The sequence below is a fragment of the Hyperoodon ampullatus genome (assembly GCF_949752795.1).
Source record: "Hyperoodon ampullatus genome assembly, chromosome: 10".
NCBI classification, from domain to species: Eukaryota; Metazoa; Chordata; class Mammalia; order Artiodactyla; family Ziphiidae; genus Hyperoodon; species Hyperoodon ampullatus.
Window position 1 is genome coordinate 25,932,556 of NC_136923.1, and position 23,574 is coordinate 25,956,129.

Below are 23,574 nucleotides of genomic sequence, written 5' to 3' on the forward strand. Positions count from 1 at the left end.
CTCACGGGCCCAGCCGCTCTGCGGCATGTGGGATCCTCCCGGACCGGGGCATGAACCCGTGTCCCCTGCATCAGCAGGCAGACTCTCAACCACTGCGCCACCAGGGAAGCCCTTTTTAAATAATTTTTAAAATGCCTTCCTAGAATTTGATTTGATATGAGGAGGGTTGCCTGCTGCCCAGAGTTCCCACCAAGGCTCTGATGACTCACGGAGACCTGTGTCTCCAGCTTGCCTCCGTTGGAGTGTGTACTTGTTACACATTAACCTCTTGGATCCCATTAATAATTTAGCATAGATTAGCTGATTAGATTAGCTGCCCTGAAAGTTGGGCCCAAATGGAGTGAGAGACAGAAGTAAGGAGCAGACCTCTGAGGGGGGCTTCAAGTAAACAATTCTGGGACAGCTTGAAGGTTCCAGGCAGTGACAGAAGCTTTGGCTGCCCTCATAGTCCTGCCTGGATGTAAGCAGATCTGGTAGTTGTGGGCTAATTAGTGATTTGTGTGAGAGGCCAGCGTGCTGCCATTTTCCCACAGCCTTTTTCTCTCCTCAGATCCTTCCCCTCAACTTTGTAGCCTAAGAACAGGCCACATTGAAGGAACCATGTGCTGGTCAATGTGAAAGCACATTACGAGTTTTTCCATTTACTCCTGGATCATATTCCGGGGAGGAAGACGTGCCAGTTATTCCCACTTTACAGATGAGAAAACTAAGCTCAGCGATGTTAATGAACTTGTCCACAGTGTGTAAGGGAAACAGCTGGCCCTCAAACCCAGGACCGAGTGGACTCTTTAAAGATAGATTCTGCCATTTGGGGTTTATTGTTTTGGCTTAATTTCTTTTCATTTACCTCTTTCTGTTCCTCATCCATCTTTATACATTTTTTCCCTTTTTTAGATTTTTCGATGGACTTTATGTCTTAATAGTCAATAAAAACAGTGACCTCTAAAATCATCTGTAAATTTCTAGAAAAGCACTGTTTTAAATAACTGAATTCTTGAGCTTATTTCTTCACCTTTATCTTTCTTGTGGCGTTTATATTAAAATAATTGCTTTTCTTTTGTTTTAACATTCGTATTAATAGTGCAACACTCCAAAAAAATTGGCAAAGGAGAGTAAAAAAAACAACTTCTAATACAGGAACTGTTCTCATCTAATTTTTAAAAAATTTTCATCATGTTTTTTAAAAAGTGTTTTATTACAAACATCTTCAAACACACAAAAGTAGAGGCAGCAGTAAAATGAACCACCAGCATGCACCATCTACATTTAATGATGACAAAGATTTTTTTTCCACATTTGCGTCTTATTTTTCCTTTTTGTTGGAGTATTTTAAAGTAGACACAGGTATCATGACATTTTCTAAATACTCCAATATGCACCTCTGAAAAATGAGGATATGTTCTAACATAACTGTAATAGTATTTGTCAGGGTGAGCAGAATCAACAGTAATTACTCCATATCACCTAAACAGTATCTATGTTAAAATTTTCCTGATTGTCCCCAAATGCCTTTTTACAGTCCATTTGTTTAGATGATGATCTAAACAAGGTCCACGCATTGCAGTTGATTGTTAGGTCTCTTAAGGAACTTGTCACTCTGTTGTCATTGCTCTTGTTCTTAAAATCACTATTTTCGGTCTACTTTTAGTTATGCTCCCTATGGCCCTTTTTTTCCTTTCCATTTCTTTTACTCCTTGATTCATCTTTATCATAAGGTCAGGGTGCATTTGCACGAGTTTGGAAGAGCAGGGTCAGCCCCCAAACCCAGAGCACATAGCAAGAACAAAGCCACCAGGAATGAGCCACTTATCAGAGTAATTTCCTTGAGCACAAAAGGCGGTGTGTTAGGTTGGTTTTTGACTCTTTGTCTGGAGTACCTTGATAGCCTTCTTTTTTTTTTTTTTTTCCCCAAAGCTACCAGTAGAAAGATCCTCAGTTTACAATATTCACTGAGCCTACCTTAGCTACCATTCAAGAATTTCAGTCACCTGTGTTTTGAAGCCCAGAAGAGCCAGTTTGCAGTTGGGAATGTAAAACGTCAAGTTAGGTTTGGATGTGAAATTAATCTCCATGATGTATGATGTGCTTTCCTGTCCCCTCCCACGAGTCTTTTGATAAGATTCTGGATCCACAGATAGCCCGAGGGTGGCCTGCTTCACCTTGATCCCACATCAGGGACTTTCCCTGTCACCTGTCATCAAATCTGGGTGGTTTATTTTCCTTGCTTCAAAAACCCATTCACTGCCCCAAGGAAAAGGGTCAGACAGATACTTGCTAGTTTGTTCATCTTCCCAGTAACCTCCTGAAACAGGTTAAGATGCATGTCCTCTAAGGAAGGGATGTAAGAATGGCAGAAGGCTAGCTAGGACAGAGGGCTGCCGTCAGACGCACAGGCTGCCAGTGGCAGGAGGTACTTGGAGTTAATCTGAGGGCTTTCAGACCTTCACCTGAGCAGGTTTTTGAAGTAAGGCATTGGAGAATCTCTCGGTTCTCTTCATATGAGCGTTCTCTTCATCTAAACCCATTCATTTAATAAAGTGCTATTTACTCATATCATTGAGGTTTAAATTTTTTGTTTGTTTCAGTTTTATTGAGATGTAATTGGAGGTTTACATTTTTATATTGGCGTCTGCCAAAGTTAGGTTCTTTGTGATAATCGGATTATTATAGGATCATTATTGTAGCTATTTATGGGTAACCAAGGTCTGCTCGTGTCTGGCCCAGACTTCTGCATGGACATTCTGTACAACTGCAGCTCACTAATAAGTACGAAGTGTTCTGCATATCACAAAAAAAGAGCAGGAGGAAATGCTAGATATGGTGGTGTATTCATGTGGGTGGTGGACTCTGAGAGGGAGTAAGGTTAAACAAGGGGCAAATGTTCATTTTTTATTGATTCCTCATCTCTCACGTGACATTGGAATTAGAGTGGCGTGCTGAGAATGCACTTAGCCTGTGGTGTGTGGAAAAAGTGCACGTTCATGTGCTGGACCTCAGAATTTTTCTGCTAAGATTTTATTTTAGTATTTTACAAATCTTTTTATTTTCCATTAATATTTTCTAGTATTTTCTTCCATTTTTTTCTATTAAGGTATAATTTACATGTAGAAACAGTCATCTTTTCTCGTGTATAATTCTGCAAGTTTTGGCATACCATCAGGTAACGATTATCACAGTCAAGATAGAGAATGATTCCTGCTGTGCTTTGCGGCAGCCCCCATTTTCTGTCTCTATAGTTTGGCTTTCTCCACAGTGTCATAGAAATAGAATCATTAAGCATGGTGCATTTGAGGTTCTTCCACACTGTTGCGTGTATCAGTAATTCATCCCTTTTTATTGCTGAATAGTGTTCCATTGTATGGGTAGACCACAATTTGTTTACCCAGTCGAGGGATAAAGTTTTGGCAATTACAAATAAAACCACTGTAAACATTTGCATGCAGATTTTGGGGTGAACATACGTTTTCAGTTGGGTAAATACCTAGAAGTGAGATATCTGGGTTATGTGGTAAGCATATGTTTAACTTTATAAGAAACTGCCCATCTCCTTTTCAAAGTGACCGTACCATTTTGTAGTCCCAGCAGCAGGGTATAAAAGGTCTGCTGCATCTTTGCCAGCCCTTGGTATTGCCAATATTTTGTTTGTTTGGTTTTATTTTTTAATTTTAGCCATTCTAATAGATGCGTAGTGGTATCTCGTAGCAGTTTTAATTTATGTTTCCCTAATGACTAATGATGTGCTTATTTGCCGTCCGTGTATTTTCTTTGATGAAGTGTCTGTTCAAATCTGTTCCATTTTTTAAAAATTGGAATGTTTGTTTTCGTATTATTGAAGTTTGAGAGCACTTTATACTGTATTCTGATATAAGCCCTTCATCAAACATGTAGTTTGCAAACACTTTCTCCCAGACTACGGCTTGTCTTTTCATTCTCTTCACTTGCAGACATTTATTTCATACATGGTTTCTTTTCTTTATTGCAAACATTTCATGTCCTGTGGATTTCATGCTGGATAACACTGCAGGAAAGCATAGTAGAGAGTGAAGTTCAGTGTTTGTCCAAGACACAGGTACCGAGAAATGGACTAGGAAAGACTTACTTAGGTCTGGTTATTCAAAGCCATTGTCTGTGCCAACAAAAAGGGATAGTGTTGTTTTTATTTCTGGTTGATATCTGGAAACACAACTTTCAATTTCAAGCCCGTGTAGTTAATGATAGGAACGGGTTCCTCTTGGCTTATGGATGAGAATAGTTACAAAGGAAGCCGTCAGTTCCTAAGAATGCAGCGATGTCCTATTGCACATGTATGCACACAGGAGAGAAAACCGAAGGACGGTGAGACAGAGACACACATAGAAGTTAGTAGTGCAAGACTCAGCCCTGGATGACCACATTCTTGGTGGAATAGGAATGGGAGACGTGACTCTCTTATTCCCCAGTGTTCCTGTGCTGTGCTTTGTGGGCAGTATAATGGTTTTCCAAAGGTAACTTTGGTTATGTGTTAGTTTTTTTCCTTTTAAGCCTATTTTCCTCATCCTCACATTTGATGCTATCCCACTGTAACAAGTCAAATTAGGGTATAGAAATAGTTTTCAGAAACTGTTACCTATTTTAGCAGGTCCAAAATAAACACTTGGTAATGAGTACTGGAGATATATATATGGCACCTTCCGTGATATGTTTTTAACATCAGCCATACCTCACTTCTTTTCTGTTGGTCTTTCTCCATTGCAGTTATTCTGTCTCCTTCTACCTGCCCACCCTGCATACCATTTGGTTATTTCTTTGATACCCTCTCCAAGTGGCCAAGAGAGGAGACTGTTGGGTTTTGCCCTTTTTGAATCTTAGGACTTCATTTTTGGCATTTTTCACTCATAAGATATAAGAACTCATCATTTTTCAATACTGGAAGGAACTTTAGAGAACTTCTAGTCCCTGTCTCTGTGGATAAGAGGATCGAGGGTCAGAATTCTGAAGGAATTTGTAATCTTAGAGCTAAAACAAATGTGGAAAAGTGAGCCGTGAACACAGACCTCTTCGTTCCCGGTCCTGTGTTCTTTCCAGGCTGTAAATCAAGGAAAAGCTGTCCATGGATGGTGCCTGGAAGGGGGGTATGTTTAAAAGTGCAATTCAAATGAGGTTTTGGGAGTGCTACTGGGTTTATTTTAAGTGTAAGGATAGTTAAGAATAAACTAGTGAGATCGTTTAAGAAGGTATATCAAGACTTTAGAGAAAGATATTAGGCTTTTAATTCACTTAAGGGAGTAAGTTGTCAGAGCAAGAGCTGAATGTACAGCAGCTAAATATCTGAGCTGGGCCAGGGTGCTACAAGATGTTGGCCTGTGGTTGGGAGGGTCCCTGGTGAGTTCAGCCTGTGGTCAGAGTACAGTGTGTCCCTGCAACCATTCATGATGATGGTGGCCAGAACAGGGACATCAGGATGAAGAAGGGTTTCTACTGCAGGCCTGGTGTGTAAACTCGTCCTCAGTTTCCTGTAAACTGGGAGACTTGTGTATCAAAGGAATGTGGGAGATATACTCCCTAAGAATTGGTTAGAAGCCTTTTTTTTTTTTTTTTTTTTTGCGTTACGCGGGCCTCTCACTGTTGTGGCCTCTCCCCTTGTGGAGCGCAGGCTCCGGACGCACAGCCCCAGCGGCCACGGCTCACGGGCCCAGCCGCTCCGCAGCACGTGGGATCCTCCCGGACCAGGGCACAAACCCGTGTCCCCTGCATCGGCAGGCGGACTCTCAACCACTGCGCCACCAGGGAAGCCCAGTTAGAAGCCTTTTTAAAGGGCTCCAGCCCAAGTGCTCTTTAATCTCTGATACGGGAGTGATACCTAGACCCGCCACAGGCATCACAGGGCCACCCAAGAGCTGCAGTGAAATGGCAGATAGCAGGAGCCCCTTTATTCCAGCACAAAAAGGCTGTTCATCTTTAGTAATGAGTTGCCACAGCCAATACCCCTAGAGCGCTTACTCTGCACCAGGCCCTATTTCAGCACTTTCTGTGTATTAAGTCACTTAGCCCTTCCCACCACCCTGTTAAGGAAGAACCATTATTATCTCCATTTCACAGATGAGGAAACTGAGGCACAGAGGGCTTCAGTGACCTGGCCAAGGTCCTGCAGATTGAATGCACAGATGCTGGGATTTGAACACAGGTCTCCCTGACTCTGAAACTCTTATTAGCACATCATACTGCCTCCTGAATGCACTGCCCTGTACCACAGCCAGTAGCCCCATGTGGCTCCTGAGCCCTAGAAATGGGGCTGGTGCTGCATGTTGAAAGGATAATATTTTGCATGTATTAGGGTAAATAGAATATATCCTTAAAATTAGTTTCATCGGTTTCTTTTGACGTTTTAAAATTTGGCTACTAGAAATTCTTACTTCCACGTGGGGCTCACATTCTATTCCTTCTGGAGAGTGCTGGTCTGGAAGATCCCAAGCCATGTCACAAAGGGGCCTGTGAAGCAGCCATCAAAAGCAGGCTGCAGACAGTGCAGGTTGATTGTGGGCAGCTGGGATCCGCTGGGCAGAAGGAGCCCTTCTCCCCTTACTGCTAAGAGATGGAATGAGTCAAAGCCAACATTTCCTGGGGGGTATTTTGCAGGCTATTAATAGCAAAACCAAACAATTTCTCAGTAAAATACAGGCCCAGGCATGTTCAGCATTTTCTACTGTTTCAAATAGATGTGCTTTAAATAATTTCTCAAGTTATTTCAAGGGTGCCTCCGTTTCCTCATTTATGAAATGGAGATAATAGTCCCTGTCTATTATTCTGATAGTCCCTGTGAAGAATAATCAGGTTAATCCATGTAAAGTTCTTCGAAGAGTGCCTGGCACAGAGGAAAGTGTAAAACAAACGTTAGCCAGTATTATCGTAGCAGTATCATCGTCACATCATCACAGCGGTTACCGCATGCAGTTGAAGGAGCTGCAGGATGTTGAATCAGGGAGAGTGTGGCAGGGCCTTTGGGGCAAGTGTCCCAGCTTGCACACCTGAGTCAGCAAATTTACCTCCGCAGGTAGCTGGAGGCACCCACCCCTTGGAAGGTGGTGTGATGACCCTCAAACACGCCTCCCAATACCCGCCACCTGTCACCCATCACAGCCCCTTGAACTACAAGAAGCTTCTCAATTGTTTTCTCCCAGTGGCATCTCCTTCTGTCCCTGAAAGGAAAACCCATGAACACACTCCTCTTCATCTTGTTCTATTTCCAGGGGCTTTTCAATCCCCTCGTAAATTGGCCAAGATCCCATAAGTTTCCCAATTCCATGGATGAACAAAATGTAGACTGGTTTCTTTCCTGCAAGACTTCTCAGAGCTCTTAAAATGCTAATGTGTGTGCAGAAAGTCCCAGATGTGAATGCTGTGTAAAGCATTTTGCAAACCCACTTGATTTGTTTTTGGAAATATCTTCTGGGACAAAAGTTCTGTAAACCACTCCTGGGGAAACACTGTCTATAAAGGTTCTGCACAGCCAAAAAGGAAATCTCTCCCACCACTGCCCTTTGCACCCATGTCCCAACAGTGTTGTCTGTGGAGCACTGTTAGATGCTGGGCATGCCACTTCCCTCCCCCCCACAAAAGCTAACAGTTTGTCCAGAGAAATGGGTTTGGGGACGTGACTCTCCTGAGTATCTAGGGATTCACTGTTGTTTTTCAGGCTATCAAATGGAGGATCCCTAAAAAAAAATTAAACCTTGGTGATTTTCATTCATATGCTTTAGACCTTTATATACACAGAAGAATTCCTTCCCTTAGTTCCTTCCCCACCCGGTTTCTGGAAGCACATTGTTCTTTACTAGAACATTCATTGGTTTTATGGCTATTTTCATTTTTATGTTTTATCTCTTCCCACCCACCCCCATATTGTACTTGTTTACCCATCTTCCTCTGATCCCAGTAGACTGTGATTCTCATCCCATGGGGTCCCCGTTTGAAGGCTTCATTGAGTAACTCTTTGAGGGCAGATCTTCAATGGGACTAGAACAGAGGGCCAGGAGCTGCCATCGGCTTCCATGTTTTATTTCCTGTATGTTATCGGCCTTTGGAGCCAGTTGAAAAGCAGAAGTATTTGTGGCATTTCTTTCCATCTAATTACATCTCTGGCTAGGTCTTCCCACGTCAGTCTGCATGTGCCTCTTAACCTAGATTGGAAGTTCCGGGGGAACAGGGGCTGGTCTTTATGACTTTCCTTCCTTCCTCCCCTCCCTCTCTCCTCTTCTTTAGAAGATTCTTTCAAAAATAGAATGGTTTTGTTTGAGAAACCCTGACGTCAACATTCTAATTCATAAGGGGGGGCTGTTTTGCATACTGCTGGTAAAGCAATAACAACTGAAAATCCTTATCGCATTAAATATTTAATGGATCTTTCCTGTGCACCGTGCTCTGTGCCATGGGCATCTTACGTATTATCTCTTTTAACCCTCACGGTTACCCTTTAAAGTTTGTGCTGTTAGTATCCTCATTTTACAGATGAGAAAACTGAGCCTTTAAGATAGGAAATTGCCCAAGAAAGAGCAGCTACAGCAGTGCTAGGGCAAGAACGTGAACCAGGGCTGGTCTGGCTCCAGAATCCAAGTGTGAAACCACTACCGACTCCCTGTCCACTTCCTTCTGGCTGTCAAGTCCTGGAGGAGCATTAAGGGGACTTGCTAAAATCCTTGCTCGCCAGTCTTCCCTTTGGTCCTGTGCTGTGGTTCCCCTGCCCACTTAGACCATGAGGTCACAAGGTGGCTCAGTGCCTTAAGGAAAATTCAGTTAAATTTTGATAAACCTTATAAACATAGAGAGCAATAATTAACTTCCCAGCTGTTAAAGTTAACATGCGAATCTCCTTAGCTCAACCGCAGTGGGTAGGAAACACTCAATGAGTAACTGCAGAATAACCAGGCCCGGATGTTATTTTCTAAAATAATTCCAGTTATTTCGTAATGTTGTATGCATTTTGTTGCATGGTAATGTGAAATGAAGCTCATTTAAAACATTCTTATCAGTAAATAAGCAAATGTTGTTTAAGTTTTTAGCTGTCAGGTTTTTTAATATTGATATCATCTTAAATTTTTATGATACTTTCTTTTTAAAGATCAGCCCCAAGTTTTACTTCTGTTTTGTTGTTGCTGTTGTTTATTTCAACTTAGCCAGTGCCTTGCACAAAATAGATGTAAAAAATAATATTTTAAAATTCAGTTTATAATTTACAAGGAATTTTCTACACACTTTCTTATTTAATTCTCAAAATAGACTTAAGGTGGAAACACCTATTTATACACCCATTTAAGAGGTCAGGAAACTGAGGCCAAGAGAAGTAATTCAGAAAAGGTCATTTAGTGTATAAAACAGCTTGTCTTTAAAATGATTTTAAGCCAGAAAATAGTTTTTCAGAAGAATAGTCTCTCTCCCTTAAGTGGTTCCTTTTAGTTCTAATTCACTACATGACTTTATAACTGGTAAAAAATAGGAAAAAAAATTATTGGTTGCTTCCTGTGTGCTGCATACTTTATATGCATGATCTCTAGTTGTTTCTCAAAACAACTCCTTGGAAGAGGTACTGTTCTTACTCAGCTTTATAAGTGGAAGAAATGAGGGTGAGAAAAAGTCAGTTATTTGCCCAAGGTCAAATAGACCTTGAAGCTTGCTTTCTTCAGAGCACAAGATCTTAGAACAGTGACTGTTAGTAGTAGTGTAAGCATCACCTTTCCCCTTCATAGTTCTCAAGGCGAAAACAATTGTAAAAGTCAACATTAAGTCATGTTCTTGGAATAAAGCATTATAACTATACTGCCTTTGACTTGGCATTAGAAAGCACACAACTGCAAGTTAGAGCTTTTTAACATGCCAGAATTTGTTTACATGCACATGTGAGGGTTCCAATGGCAAAATATTTTACTTTTCTCTGAATACAAATGTGCATTTGATTCTTGGAGATATCACATGCTACTTTTTTTAATTGTCTGGGTTTTTTTAGAGCAGTTTTACGTTCATAGAAAAATTGAGAGGAAGATACAGAGATTTCCCATATATCCCCTGCCCCCACACATGCAGAGCCTCCCCACCATCAACATCCCTCATCAGGGGATACATCTATTACAAATGATGAGCCTACATTGATGCATCTCTATCGCTTAGAGTCCATAGTTTACATTACAGTTCCCTCTAGGTGTTGTACATTCTGTGGATATGGACGCTTACATGATGACAGGTATCCATCATTATGGTATCACACACAGTATTTTCACTGCCCTCAAAATCCTCTGAGTGCTCTACCGGTACATTCCTCTGTTGCCCCAACCCCTGGCAACCGCCGATCTTTTACTCTCTCCATAGTTTTGCCTTTTCCAGAATGTCGTATAATTGGGATCATACAGTATGTAGCCTTTTCAGATTGACTTCTTCCATTTAGTATTATGCATTTAAGATTGCTCCAAGTCTTTTCATGGCTTAATAGCTCATTTCTTTTTAGCGCTGAATAATATTCCACTGTCTGGATATACCACAGTTTATTTACCCACTCACCTACTGAAGGACATACTGGTTGCTTCCAAGTTTTAGCAATTATGAATAAAGCTGCCATAAACACCCCATGTACAGTTTTTTGAGTAGATATAAATTTTTAGCTCCTTTGGGTGAATACCAAGGAGCATGATTGCTGGATCGTATATTAAGAGTATGTTTAGTTTTGTAGGAAACATCCAAACTGTCTTCCAAAGTGACTTGTACCATTTTGCATTCCCACCAGCAATGAATGGGAGTTCCTGTTGCTCCAAATCCTCATCAGCATTCGTTGTTGTTAGCATTCTGGATTTTGGTATATCATGGCTGTTTTATCTGTATTTTCTTGATATATGACATGGTGCAAATTTTCACACGCTTATGTACCATCTGTATATTTTCTTTGGTTCAACATGCTACTTTAAGATTTGAACTAGGCCAAGTTGCTCATAAGCTATTTAGTTTAGTAAACATGATTAATTTTTGAGGAATCCTTCAAGAAAAACCATGAAAACATGATTTCCTTTCTAAGTGTCGTATTTGAACTTCAAGAAGAGGCATGAAAATGGTACAGCCACTATGGAAAGCAATCTGGCAGTTGCTCAAAATGTTAAACATAGCCTTACCATACAACCCAGCAATACCTAAGAGCCATGTAAACATGGCCACACAAAAACTTGTACATGCATGTTTGTAGCAACATTATTCAATTGAGTTGTTGAACCCAAATGTCCACCAATTGATGAATGAATAAACAAAATGTGGTATATTTCTAGAGTAAAATATTACATGGCAATAAAAAGTAAGAGTCCTGACACATGCTACAACATGGATGGACCTAGAAAACATTATGCTAAGTGAAAGAAGCCAGACACAAAAAGCAACATATTGTATGACTCCATATGTATGAAATGAGAATCCATAGATACAAAACATAGGTTAGTGATTGCCAGAGACTCACCTACTGAAAGATGGGGGGTAAAGGGGGAATGGGGAGTGACGGCTGATGGGTACAGGGTCTCTTTTGGGGGCAATAAAAATATCCTAAAGTTAGATAATAGAAATGATTACACAACGCTATAAATACACCAAAAACCACTGAATTATATACTTCGAAAGTATGAGTTTTATGGTATATAAATTATATCTCAATAAAAAGTAATAACAAACGTAAAGCTTTCTGTGGGTGAAATGAAGAGCAAAAATACATAGACCATTCATACTGTGCTTTCTATAAGGGTGAAATTTCATTATGTAGCTCATTTTGATAGAACTATTAGCAAAGTGACCTTGCAAATTTCAAATACTAGTCTCAATTCCATTAAGCTAAAAGGTCACTAAAGAGAAATGTGAATGACTTTCTTTTTATCCTAACAATGTGTGTCCCTTGGTAGAAATTGTTCTCTGATATTAACAATTTCTATTCAGAGGCAAGAGAGTTGAGTAGATATACCAGTCATAGTGTCTGTTTTTTCCATCATCAGTAAAAATGTTCCTGCATTTGTAGTCACAGCGAATATTTGAATCTTTAAAGCTCTTACTCTTTGTAATGCCAAATTCAAAACTGCTTGCTAAAATGGTTAATGTGGTAGAAATTAGTTGGGCTAATTAGGTCAATAACTGGGAAGTATGTATTAGAAGATGTTGCTTTTGATTCTGAAGAAGTAATTTTATTCCTGCATTTTTATACCATGTAAAGCATACTGAATTGTTTCTTTGACACACAGATTAGCTGTGAATGAAATGTCTTTCAGGTATATTAGAATTTACATGGGTTTTTTTCTGTTACCACTGTTCCCTGTCAGAAATCTCTTTCAGTGATTAATGCCTTAACGTCTTCAACTTTGCTACTTAAATAAGTGCACCTTTTTTCCAATTAGTGCCTTGATTTATCCTCAGGTTTTCCCATGCCCAAGTCCCCTCTGATGAGATGATTCCCCTGAATGGTCCAAAGAGTGACTTCTATATAACGTTTGCTCAGTGTTTTTCTCACTGCGGTTATGCTTTTCTCTAAATTAACCTGATAAGTCAAAATATTTATGGAAGACAATAAGTAAAGATTATCTGCTTTTCACAAACTAAGTGACATATTTTCTTTTTTTTAACAGCTTTATTAAGATATAATTCACATGCCATACCATTCATCCATTTAAAGTGTCCAGTGGTTTTTTGGTGTATTCACAGCTATGTGCAACCATCATCACAGTCGATATTAGAACTTTTTTATAACTTGAAAAAGAAACCCTGAGCCCATTAGCTATCAATGCCTCCCCCCATGTCCCCACTCCACCTCCAGCCCTAGGCAACTAATCTACTTCTGTCTTTATAGATTTGCCTATTCTGGACATTTTATATGACTGGAATCATATAATATGTGGTCTTTTGTGACTGGGTTACTTCACTTTATTGATAAAGTTTATCAAAATTTTATAGTGGTAAAGGGTCATTTCACAGGAATACTTAGCAGTTATAAACAAATATGCATCTCATATCAGAGCACCAAAATACGTGAGGCAAAAATGGACAGAAATGAAGGGAGAAATAAAAAAATGAACAATAATAGGTGGAAACTTTCAATACTTTCAGTAGTGGATAGAAAGCTAAGCAGAAGATTAACCAATAAATAGAAAACTTGAACAACATTGTAAACCAACTATACCTAACAGATATCTGTAGAACACTCTATCTAACAACAGCAGAGCACAGATTCTTCTGAAGAACACATAGAACATTCTCCAGACTAAACCATGTGCTAGGCCATAAAACAAATATCAGTAAATTTAAAAGCATAGAAATAATGCAGAGTATGTCCTCTGACTACAGTAAAATGAAATTGGAAATCAATAACAGAGAAATGGGAAACTCAAATATATTTGGAAAGTAAATAGCACACTCCTGAATAACCAAAGGAGAAGTTGGAAAATACTTTGAGATAGATGAAAATGAAGAGAGACAACATGTCAAAAGTTATGGGTTGCAGCTAAAGCATGGCTTAGAGGGAAATTTATAGCTATGTCTTAAATGCCTCTATTAAGAAAGATCTCAAGTCAATAATGTGAACTTCCACTTTAAGACACTTGAAAAAGAAGAGAAAACTAAGAATAAAGATTAGAGCAGAAATAATGAAATAGAGAATAGAAAAACAACAGAGACTTTAAAACCTTTTTGAAACTTTACTGATTATAATAAATTATATTAAAATATTTACAAAAGACATGAAGGGTATTTCACAAAATAAGTAACACATTTTAATGTATTTTAAAAAATCCAATTTTCAATGTGGCTTCCATACACCTGTTGTGAAAAGCTAGTGTTTGTGAAAATATTCACCAGGCACTGTCTTTTTTCCAGTTCAGGCTCAGTTTAGAAACTGTCAACCAAACCATGAGCCCATTTCAGTCCTTAGCTCTTGAGCAGTTTTGCCTGATAGAAAGAGCACTGTTTAGGGTGTTGATCAAGTCCATGCCTGATTCCAGATACCACCACGTCCTGTATGTGACATTGGACAAGTTGTTCAATCTCTTTGAGACTTATTTTCCTCATCTGTAAAATAGAGGTAGTTTTCTCAGCCTGAGAAGAATTATGAGATAACATATGTAAAAGAGACTAGTTCAATATCTGGCATGAAGTAGGTGCTTGTCTAGTATCCATTCTGTAATCACTAGTGATTTAAACATGGAATGACAGCCCAAGTACCTATATGGCATGGGTATACCTATATGAATACTCTTGAAAGAGAGACTGGAAGAAAAATAGTCTAATGTTGAATCCTACTGCGTACCAGGCTTAGGGCTAGTCATGTTATCTATATCTGCACCACATATAACTTGTTTGACAATTTGGACTGATTTCACTATTTTAACAACCACTAAAACACTCAACTTGAGCAAAATACACATCCTGGCCTAAATTGATTGTTTTAGCAATAGGTTATAATGGTTAAATTTTTGAGCCCTTCAAATATGAAACCACTCAGAGTTTATAACTTTTTTGTTGTTATTACTGGTGTAATAAATTCTATTTCTTGTGTCTTAGGAAAGCATATTTCTTAGTTGTGCAATTCTGTTGCCTGTTTGGGCTACAAACTATTGGCATTAAAACTCTGAAACTCTTAACCAGTTATGATTTGATAGGCAAGATAACTGATTAAATTCTGTTTTTACTCAAAGCATATTTTAACAGGAACTTTTATGCTCATTCTGTTTATTGTGGGGTTGATGGCTTTGAAATTGAATATTTTCACCAGCAACACAAGCTTCAAACCAAGTTGGAGACTAGTGCTTGTCAGAACTTTAACATGAATATGAATCACTTAGAGATCTTTGTTAAAAGGTTGATTCTGATTTATCAGGTCTTAGGTGGGGCCGGTGAGTCTATATTCTTAACAAGCTTCCAGGAGTTGCCAATGCTGCTGGTCCACGGACCACACTGTGAGCTGCAGGCTTGTGTAGAATCCAGGAGGTACCTTGACTAGAATCAGAAATGAGGAGACCTCATCTGGCGTTATATATCACAGTCCCAACTACCTATTTATACTCCCTGAGTGGAATCTACTTCCTCAACTGAGCCCTGAAACAAATTAATTAAAAATTTGGAAGCATTGAACAGCAGTGATTCTATTCTTACATTTCATGCATTACAGTGATTGAATATGGTAAGAGAATAATACCTTGTCATTCATTTTCTGTAGTTCCTTTGTACTGTCTATTAGCTTGCCCACTTCTTAGGCCCCTTTATACCGTATCTCATTGAATATGAAAAGTAGTGTACAAGAAGCATTTCCATTTCCATTCTCTAGAGCTCTGTAGCTGTGCTGTTGGCCCTTACTCCATGTATGGCAAAGAACAATGAATACAAACCACTTAAACCCCAGCCAGACTTTTGTTACCGAATGAAAAGAATAAGCAATTGTTTCCCCTAAATTCAGGCCTGATTTTCTAACACCTTAAGTGAGCATTCATGGAAGCTTCCAGAAAAGCTAATTTCAAGTCCTTAGTCATTTAGATGAGAGCGCAGATAGTTTCACCTGGAGAGTCCACAGCGTGTAGAACTTGATTTTGTATGTAATTTGACGACAGAGGCATCATTTTAAGACGTGTCAAATTAAATTCTTAATATGAAATAGATGTGGCTCAAAATGTAATGCATGCCATCTGATTTGTTACAGAACACAAAAATAGTCACAGTAAGGACAAGAGGAAAACGAGGACGAGAAAATGGGGAGAGAGGAGTAGCCTGGCTGATGACGTGGCAGTATTAAAAAGCAGCTTAACCAAAAGGGCACTTTCTGCCTATGGTAACAAGACGGACAGCACAAGGGAAAAGAGGACCCACAGGAGAACAAAACGTTTTTTATCCTATCCACGGTTTGTAGAAGTGATGGTGGTGGCAGACAACAGAATGGTTTTATACCATGGAGCAAACCTTCAACACTATATTTTAACTTTAATGTCAATTGTAAGTACATTCAAAAGGAGGTGATTTATGATGTCCCTAAATGTGCCCTTGGGGAATGGGTTTCCACCCAGTGCTTTGGAGAACCATTGGGGGCTGGCATTTCAACGATTCAGGCAAGTGACTGAAGAGAACATAAGATTAGACAATGACAATAATGGGCATCAATAGTGAGTGTTTATTCTGTGTTAGACAATGTGCTTCTTACTTAAAAGGCATCATTTCTAATCCTCCCGGCAACTCTGCTAGGTAAATTGTCATTCTCATTTTGTTGATAAGAAAACTGAGCCTCAAAGGAGTTGGGTTGCTTGCCCATGGTCATGTAAAGCCAGTAAAGTGGCTTAGGGACTGCATGTGACCTTCAGCTTGTCCACTTCCCAAAACCAGTGCCCTTTGACACGTGAATTTGCACAGCCAGGTGTGGGTGCCAGTAAGACTTTTGGATGCTGGTTATGAATCAGAAGCACTGGTGGAGCTTTGTAAGATGTCTCTATCCCCCTCCCCAGGATTCTAATTAAGTAGTTCTGGGGTGAGTCTTAGGAATCTCTCACTCCCATTTTGAATTTTTCTACTCCCATTTTGAATTGAAAAAGTAATAAATTTGCGTGATTGGAAAACAAATCAAGCAGATCCAAAGACTAGTGAGAAAGCTGAAGTGCCTTTCCCCACCCAGGCTCCCAGGCCCCTTGCCAGAGGCAACCACTGTGACAAGTTTATTTGCCCGTGTTTCTAACCAGCACTGCCCAATAGAAATATAATGCAAGCCACACACGTAATTTTTTTTAAATATAGATACATGTAATTTAAAATTTTCTGTTAGCCACACACACACATAAAAGAAACAGGTAAAATTAATTTTAATCATGTATTTTGTTTTATATCTAAATGTTATCATTTACAAAATTATTAACGAGACTAACTATTTTCTGTACTAAGTCTTTAAAACCCAGTATGTGTTTCACACTCAGAACACATCTCACTTCGGACAAGCCACATTTCAAGTGCTCAGTGGCCACGTGACAAGTGGCTACCATGTTGGACAAGGCAACTCTGGACATTTCTTAAGCAAAAATGTATGGATACACTTTTTTTTTTCAGAGATGGCGCATTCTCATACATGGTGTTACATATTGCTATTTTCTTGAAACACTGGAGATTGTTCCATAATATACCATGTGCTCTGCCTTCATTCATTTTAAGCCTCAGCACAGCATTCCTATTAATAGATTGATTCTAGTTTATTTGAATGGGAATCTACTTGTATTAAATTCCCCCATTGAATATGAAAAGCAGCCGTTTGGGAACACTGACTTAGAATTTCTCCTTCCTCCTCCGTGACCTGTGGTTCTCCTTGTGTTTCCCTGCACTGCTGTGAACCACCCCACACTGTGTTCCCCAACCCTTACCCCGCCTGCCTCCCCTCCCCACTCTCCCTCACCCCTCTTCCTCAAGCTCAGTCCCATGTGCCCCAGCCCTCTCCTGTCCTGGAGGAGGGAAAGGAAAACCTAGTCAGGCCTTGCATAGACTCAACTCCATTTCTAACCCATAAATTCAGACCTGTTAAGGATTTTGATGACAAGCATGGACTCAGTGTCAAATTGACCTTGGCTGAGAATTCTGGCTCTGCTACTCACTGCTGGCTGTTTAGTCTTGGACAAGTTGCTTAACTTCTCTGAGCCTCAGTTTCCTCATTTGTTGAGCAAAGATTATAGTCACACCTAGCCCAGAATGTTGCTGTGCAGTTTTCAGCAAGGATCTAGTCCACAGTAAGCATTCAATGGATGTTAGCTCTCATAATTAACAATAATAATGAAAACAACCCCCCCCCAAAAAAAAAACAGGTTACCAGGTTTTGGAGAACACAAATGATTGGTACAGCAGCAGTATTAGCAAGTATGTGGTCCATGTGAGATTCCATAAATGGCAGTCCAGCTTCAACTGGGATGAAAAAGCTTGATCAAAAGTTAATATCCAGTGTTTTGGCACAAAGAACTGCTAAGTTACATGGCAATGCAGTTTCCTTGGAAAACACCTTGAAATTTAAATTTGTTTGCATTCATTACTGTCTAAAGCTGCCGTCTATGAATTTTACAAAGAGACTTTTAAGAAATGTTTGTTGACTGAATGAAAATTCACAACTCCAAAATGCATATGTTGCATGAACCATAAAAAGAGGTGGAGCCCAGCATAAAAAGTGAATTGCTTATTGCTTACACGGAGTTCACAATTAACTTTGAAAAATTTATCTCGGTTGCAGGTAGCCTCTATCTATAAAGACCCAAGTATTGGAAATTTAATTAATATTGTAATTGTGAACTTAGTTGTGATTCATAATGAACAGGTAATAAAGTTTTTTTCTTCTTTCTTCTCTCTGTATCCGAAATGGCATATCTAATTGGTATTGGTGCAGCGGACCAACCATAATTCTTTTCTGTGTTTAGGAAGGACCTTCCATATCTTTTAATGCCCAGACAACATTAAAAAACTTTTGCCAGTGGCAGCATTCAAAGAACCATCCAGGTGGAATCCAGCATGATACAGCAGTTCTTGTAACGAGGTATATGGATGTCTATTCCTGCAGTCTTTTAGTTTCTGGTCACGTTGATGGGATGAGGTCATATATTCCTGGTGGCCAGCCCCTAGCCCAGGGTTTTTCAACCTCAACACTATTGACATTTTGGATCAGATAATTCTATGCTGTGGGGACTGCCCTGTGCCTTGCAGGATGTTTAGCAGCATCCTTGGTCTCTGCCTACTACCTACCGGTAACTCTCCCCCCTCTTAACTATAACAACCAAAAGTGTTGTCCAGACGTTGCCACATGCCCTTTGAGGGTGTGTGGTGGAGGAGGGCAGAATAACCCCGGGTTGAGAACCAGTAACCCATCGCCGCCAAGTAGGCCATAAATGTGTTAGGCAGGTCTAAAAGTAAACACCTGTATAGAGCGGGCAGCTGCCATTCCCATTGAGCTCGTTAGCATGCAGGATATAAGTCCAGTGTTGCCAGCTTTTGTGATTCTGTAAGAAACCAGAAATAAGGATACTTTTTTTGGAAAATGTGAAATCTCCCAATTTTTAAATGGTAGCTTCTAGCTCAAAAATATTTAAAATGCTGTGCAGGGCAGCAAAGAGGTCTGCTGGCCTAGTGTGTCTCCCATCGGTCACCTTTGATATGGTCACAAACACTTGCTCTTTGATCAACTTAAATGAAAGGCATTTAGAGCCTTCTCAGAATGTTCTTCAGAAACTAGAATCACTTGCTTCAAGGTATGAGGAAAAATCCTGGACGGAAAGGTTTTCACTTGCCCTTGGCTACCCCTGTGGCAGAAGGAGACCTCTCAATGTAGCTTTTAATCTGTAAACCAGTGATTCCTAAACTTTTTTGAGTTGCAAATCCCTGGCTCTGTTAGTCTGCTTTTTGTAAAACCAGTACCCTCCCCCCCCACCCCCCTAAAGTGGTGATGTTGTGAATACCTGGAAGATTCTAAAGTGTTTGCTTGTATTTACATTTACTCTTTGGTGTCAAGACCCTAAGTCTGCTTTGCTTTCAGACAGGATATCTGCAGAGCTCATGACAAATGTGATACCTTAGGTGAGTCCACTGTGCGTATCCTCTCTGGCTACAACAGTTTATGACATGTTTTTCTTCCAAGCCACAAATGCTTTTTAAAGTAAATCCTTGTGGGTTTTTTTTTTTTTTTTTTCCCTTCTAATAGGTCTGGCTGAACTGGGAACCATTTGTGATCCCTACAGAAGCTGCTCTATCAGTGAAGATAGTGGATTGAGTACAGCTTTTACAATAGCCCATGAACTGGGCCATGTGTACGTTTCTTCTCCATATTTTCATTTAATTTAGAGTGACCTAAAACTTCTGTTCCTTCACATCAGTGAGCATTTACTTGACTTTAGAGGGTGTAAGACGCTTCTTGAATCATAGTTGAGTTTGCAGGGTTGAAAAGCTTGGAATGTAGCTGGCAGAAATTACTTTGACTTTGGGAAGCTAAATAAATACAGTGCACCCTCTTCAGCCATAGCTCATGCGTCTCTTTGCTTTAACTGTACAAGTTTTCTAGGCAAGGTCTAATATGCTCCTTTCCTACTGCAAAGTGGAAAAAAGGGGGCCTTTCTACCCCCTCCACTGAAACAGAGGGTATATCAGCCCAGAGAACTTACCTGACACATCTTTGTTTAGTAGGGTCCTCCAACATGGCTGTGGCCCGCACGATTTTCCCAAACCCAGATCATTCCTGATTTTAGTTATATCTGAGGTTGTCCTTTAGATATTAGCCTCTGGAACAGAGCTATCCCTCTTTTAGGGGGAAAAATGAACAAAGATACAGAGAAGAAACTATTTCCTAATTATGTTCACTAAGTGTCTGGTCGTTGTGAAATTGGCTTTTCCTTTTTGTTCTTTAGAGCCAGAGCCTGGTTAGAACATGGGGCAAAACAGTATAAATTTATTCAAAATTATTCTGGTTTTTGATCTGCCTTCTTTTCTTTCTAGAATGATTAAATTACTCATACTATATCCTTTAGAAATAATTTTCTCAAAAGATGTCCTTGTATAATACAGCTGTGTATCAATCTGCATGTCAGATGTTAACTTTATTTAGAGATAACATCATCTATTAAGCAAGCTTTTTCATTCACCAAATGTTTTTTTAAGGCACTTTATGTGCAGTGTAGTATAATAGGCGTAAAGCAAGATGCATATATAGAGGTATCTCTAATCCAATTCCACATATAATGGATATATTTTCAAGCATATTTTAAGAGCACACCCCTTTTTTTTTCTCCAAAGGAAATATCGTCAGATGCCCAATATTTAGAGAATAAAAGAGGCATGACTTTCAGTTAAGCCCTTGTGGCAGATCAGAGTCCTGCTTAGTCAGCTGCCTCTCTGTCCTTTGATTTCTGAAACACCTTCATGAAACTCAAGGATTTCTTGGAACTAGGTTTGAAAACTATTGATTTCACCAGCATTTCCCAAAGTACAGGGCTCTAACACTGATTCCAAGAGAATGGTCCATGGGGGGAAAAAGAGTTTTGTAATCCAGTGATTTAAAAAAATTTTTCATAGTCTAGCCATGCTTGGAATGCCAAGGCCAAATGGCATGAAGTAAAGGCTCTGACAAGTCCTATACTAAAGTGTTGATTTCATTTAACTCAGTTTCAACAAACTTATTTTAACAGAATCTTTGGGGGATTTTCATTTGTTCTACATGAAATCTGGTAAATTACTTGAGACATATAAATAGGAGGTGTAGATTTCACAGTGAGGAATAGGGTGGCATTTCAATGGGGCAGCTATTCCTTCCCCAGAGAATGGAATGGGTAAAGTTACAGAGATAGAAATGTATTCAAAGGGCAAGAGTTTGTGTGATTTTTTTTTCTTCTTTTCTTTTTTTTTTTTTTTTTGGCTGCTTTGTGTCTTTGTTGCTGCGCGCGGGCTTTCTCTAGTTGCAGAGAGCGGGGGCTACTCTTCGTTGCGATGTGCGGGCTTCTCACTGCAGTGGCTCCTCTTGCTGTGAAGCAGGGCTCTAGGTGATTGGGCTTCAGCACTTGCAGCATGCGGGCTCAGTAATTGCGGCACGTGGGTTGTAGAGCACAGGCTCAGAAGTTGTGGTGCACAAGCTTAGTTGCTCCACAGCATTTGGGATCTTCCCGGACCAGGGATCGAGCCTGTGTCCCCTGCATTGGCAGGCAGATTTTAAACCTGTGCACCACCAGGGAAGTCCCTGTGTGATTAACAGATTAACATTTCCCCCTAAAATATGGCTAACAAGAATATACTGTTTAAAGAAATATAATTAATTTCCTGTTAATTCCTTTCCCCAAAAGAGTTTATAAACCCCTTTTAGATAGCCAGTTTATAAAATTGACATTTTAAGGAAAGTAGGAATTTTGAGTAGCAAAAACAAAATATTTTAAGCTATAGAGAAGTCTCAATTCACAGTGTTAACAAACATCTCCCCCTGCAAAAACCATGTTGTTGACATTGTTCTAGGAGCTTTCATTTACGTTATCTCCCTTAATCTTTATAATCCCCACAAGGTAGATATTATTGTGTCCCTGTGTTTGACTTAGAGATATTAAACTACGCAAAGCGTAGTAGCTAATGCTGGCGTAGGAGCATATGATGTTGGAGCACCAGTTCCAAGGCAGAGTCAGCAGGCAGCCAGATACCCAAGTTCTGGATGGAATTGTTCTAACATTCCCTTTGACTTGAGGAAAATATATGCTGTTTCCCTTCCTCTAAGATGGAAACAATACATATACCCCTCATCTCAAAAGTGTCAGGAAGCAAGAAATGAAATAATTGGTGAATGATGTGAGTTGTGGCTTAAACAGAAAGTATATTGCTAGCCTGTTAATGAATTATTTTTCTTTTGGCACCTTGTCTCTTTGAGTTAGCTTTGTTCATATTTTAAGAAAAGTTAAAATCCTTTTTTAAAAAAATTTGCTCCCGTACTCTGTAGCAGATTTTCTAATGAACTTTTTCAAAATTAAATGTTAAGTTGTTACAGTCATGACTTTCTGATAATATAAAACCCAAGAGCTGTTGGGAGGAAAAAGCAACTGACCTTGTATTTGTTGAGCATCATTGTATGTTCACAAATAGCTCCTGGCTTCTCGTACCAGCTTCATAGACACCCAGAATCTAAGAGTCAGGAAGAATTCGGGAGGTAATTGAGTCTCTACTGAATACAGAAATCCTTACACAGTGTTTCTGACAAATCTTCCGCAACTTGCCTCATAGGAGAGAATGTAGTTTGTATGTATTCCAAAACAGGAGGTTTTAGAATCAGTCTGAAGTAGACTCCAATCCCAGCTCCCTTAGTAACCATGTGACCTTGATCAAATATTGATAGTTAAACCTCTCTACAAATCAGTTTCCTTTTCTGTAAAATGTGGATAGTAATAGCACACTATTCATTGGGTCAAATAAAATTAATAAAAAAATAATTTTAAATTAAATGAAATCAAGTAAAATTAAATAAAATTAAATGAAATAAAGCATCGAATGCATTTAACACACCAGCTGGAGCATTGTGAATGCTAAAAATGTCTTGTTAAGTATTTTTTAGTAAGTGCTCAATGAATAGTTGTTATACCACCCCTGCTATGAGCAAACGTGCCTTAACATTTGAATGAAAAAAAAAGTTTTCTGTTTACACGGTGAAATAAACTGGATTTTATCAAGTCATGGTGGGGTGGGGAATAAACACTAGCTCCTTTGCACCAGAGAGAAACAAACAAGATTTGAAGACTTTGCTTGTATTAGGTTTGTTGATGGAGGTATTACACTGACTCTGCAGCTGGGATTTGGAAACCTGGGCAGTCATTCCTTTAAGAAAATAGACTCTTAAGCATTTATTACTATTAAGCTCAACCAAGACAGTTGGAGTTTACCCGTCTTACATTTCCCATCTGGCAATTGTTGAGGGGGCCAAATTTTTAAAAGAAAAAGGAAATCAAACATGAGAAATTACTGGTATGGACTTCACAGACTTTTATTCCAGCTTTTGTTTTTATATGAAGCAAGTCTACATACTTCTTTCTGACTCCCTTGTTTTTGTAACTCAAGGTGAACTAGTGAAGGGAATTCCTCCCTAAATGC

The 23,574-nt window shown here is 39.4% G+C and overlaps 1 protein-coding gene across 2 annotated transcripts in view; it reads left to right on the forward strand.

The window, feature by feature from the left end:
• ADAMTS9 (ADAM metallopeptidase with thrombospondin type 1 motif 9) overlaps positions 1-23,574 on the forward strand; it is a gene marked incomplete at both ends in the record, with an annotated part of 174,625 nt that overhangs the window by 12,098 nt on the left and 138,953 nt on the right. Inside the window, 5 exons of one of the 2 annotated variants that reach the window (XM_079713901.1) lie at positions 15,668-15,957; positions 18,212-18,295; positions 18,396-18,511; positions 19,505-19,545; positions 19,670-19,775. In XM_079713901.1, the coding sequence (XP_079570027.1) occupies positions 15,668-15,957; positions 18,212-18,295; positions 18,396-18,511; positions 19,505-19,545; positions 19,670-19,775 (637 nt within the window). The remainder of the gene's footprint in view (positions 1-15,667; positions 15,958-18,211; positions 18,296-18,395; positions 18,512-19,504; positions 19,546-19,669; positions 19,776-23,574) is intronic. The other variant, XM_079713902.1, reaches the window with a different exon arrangement.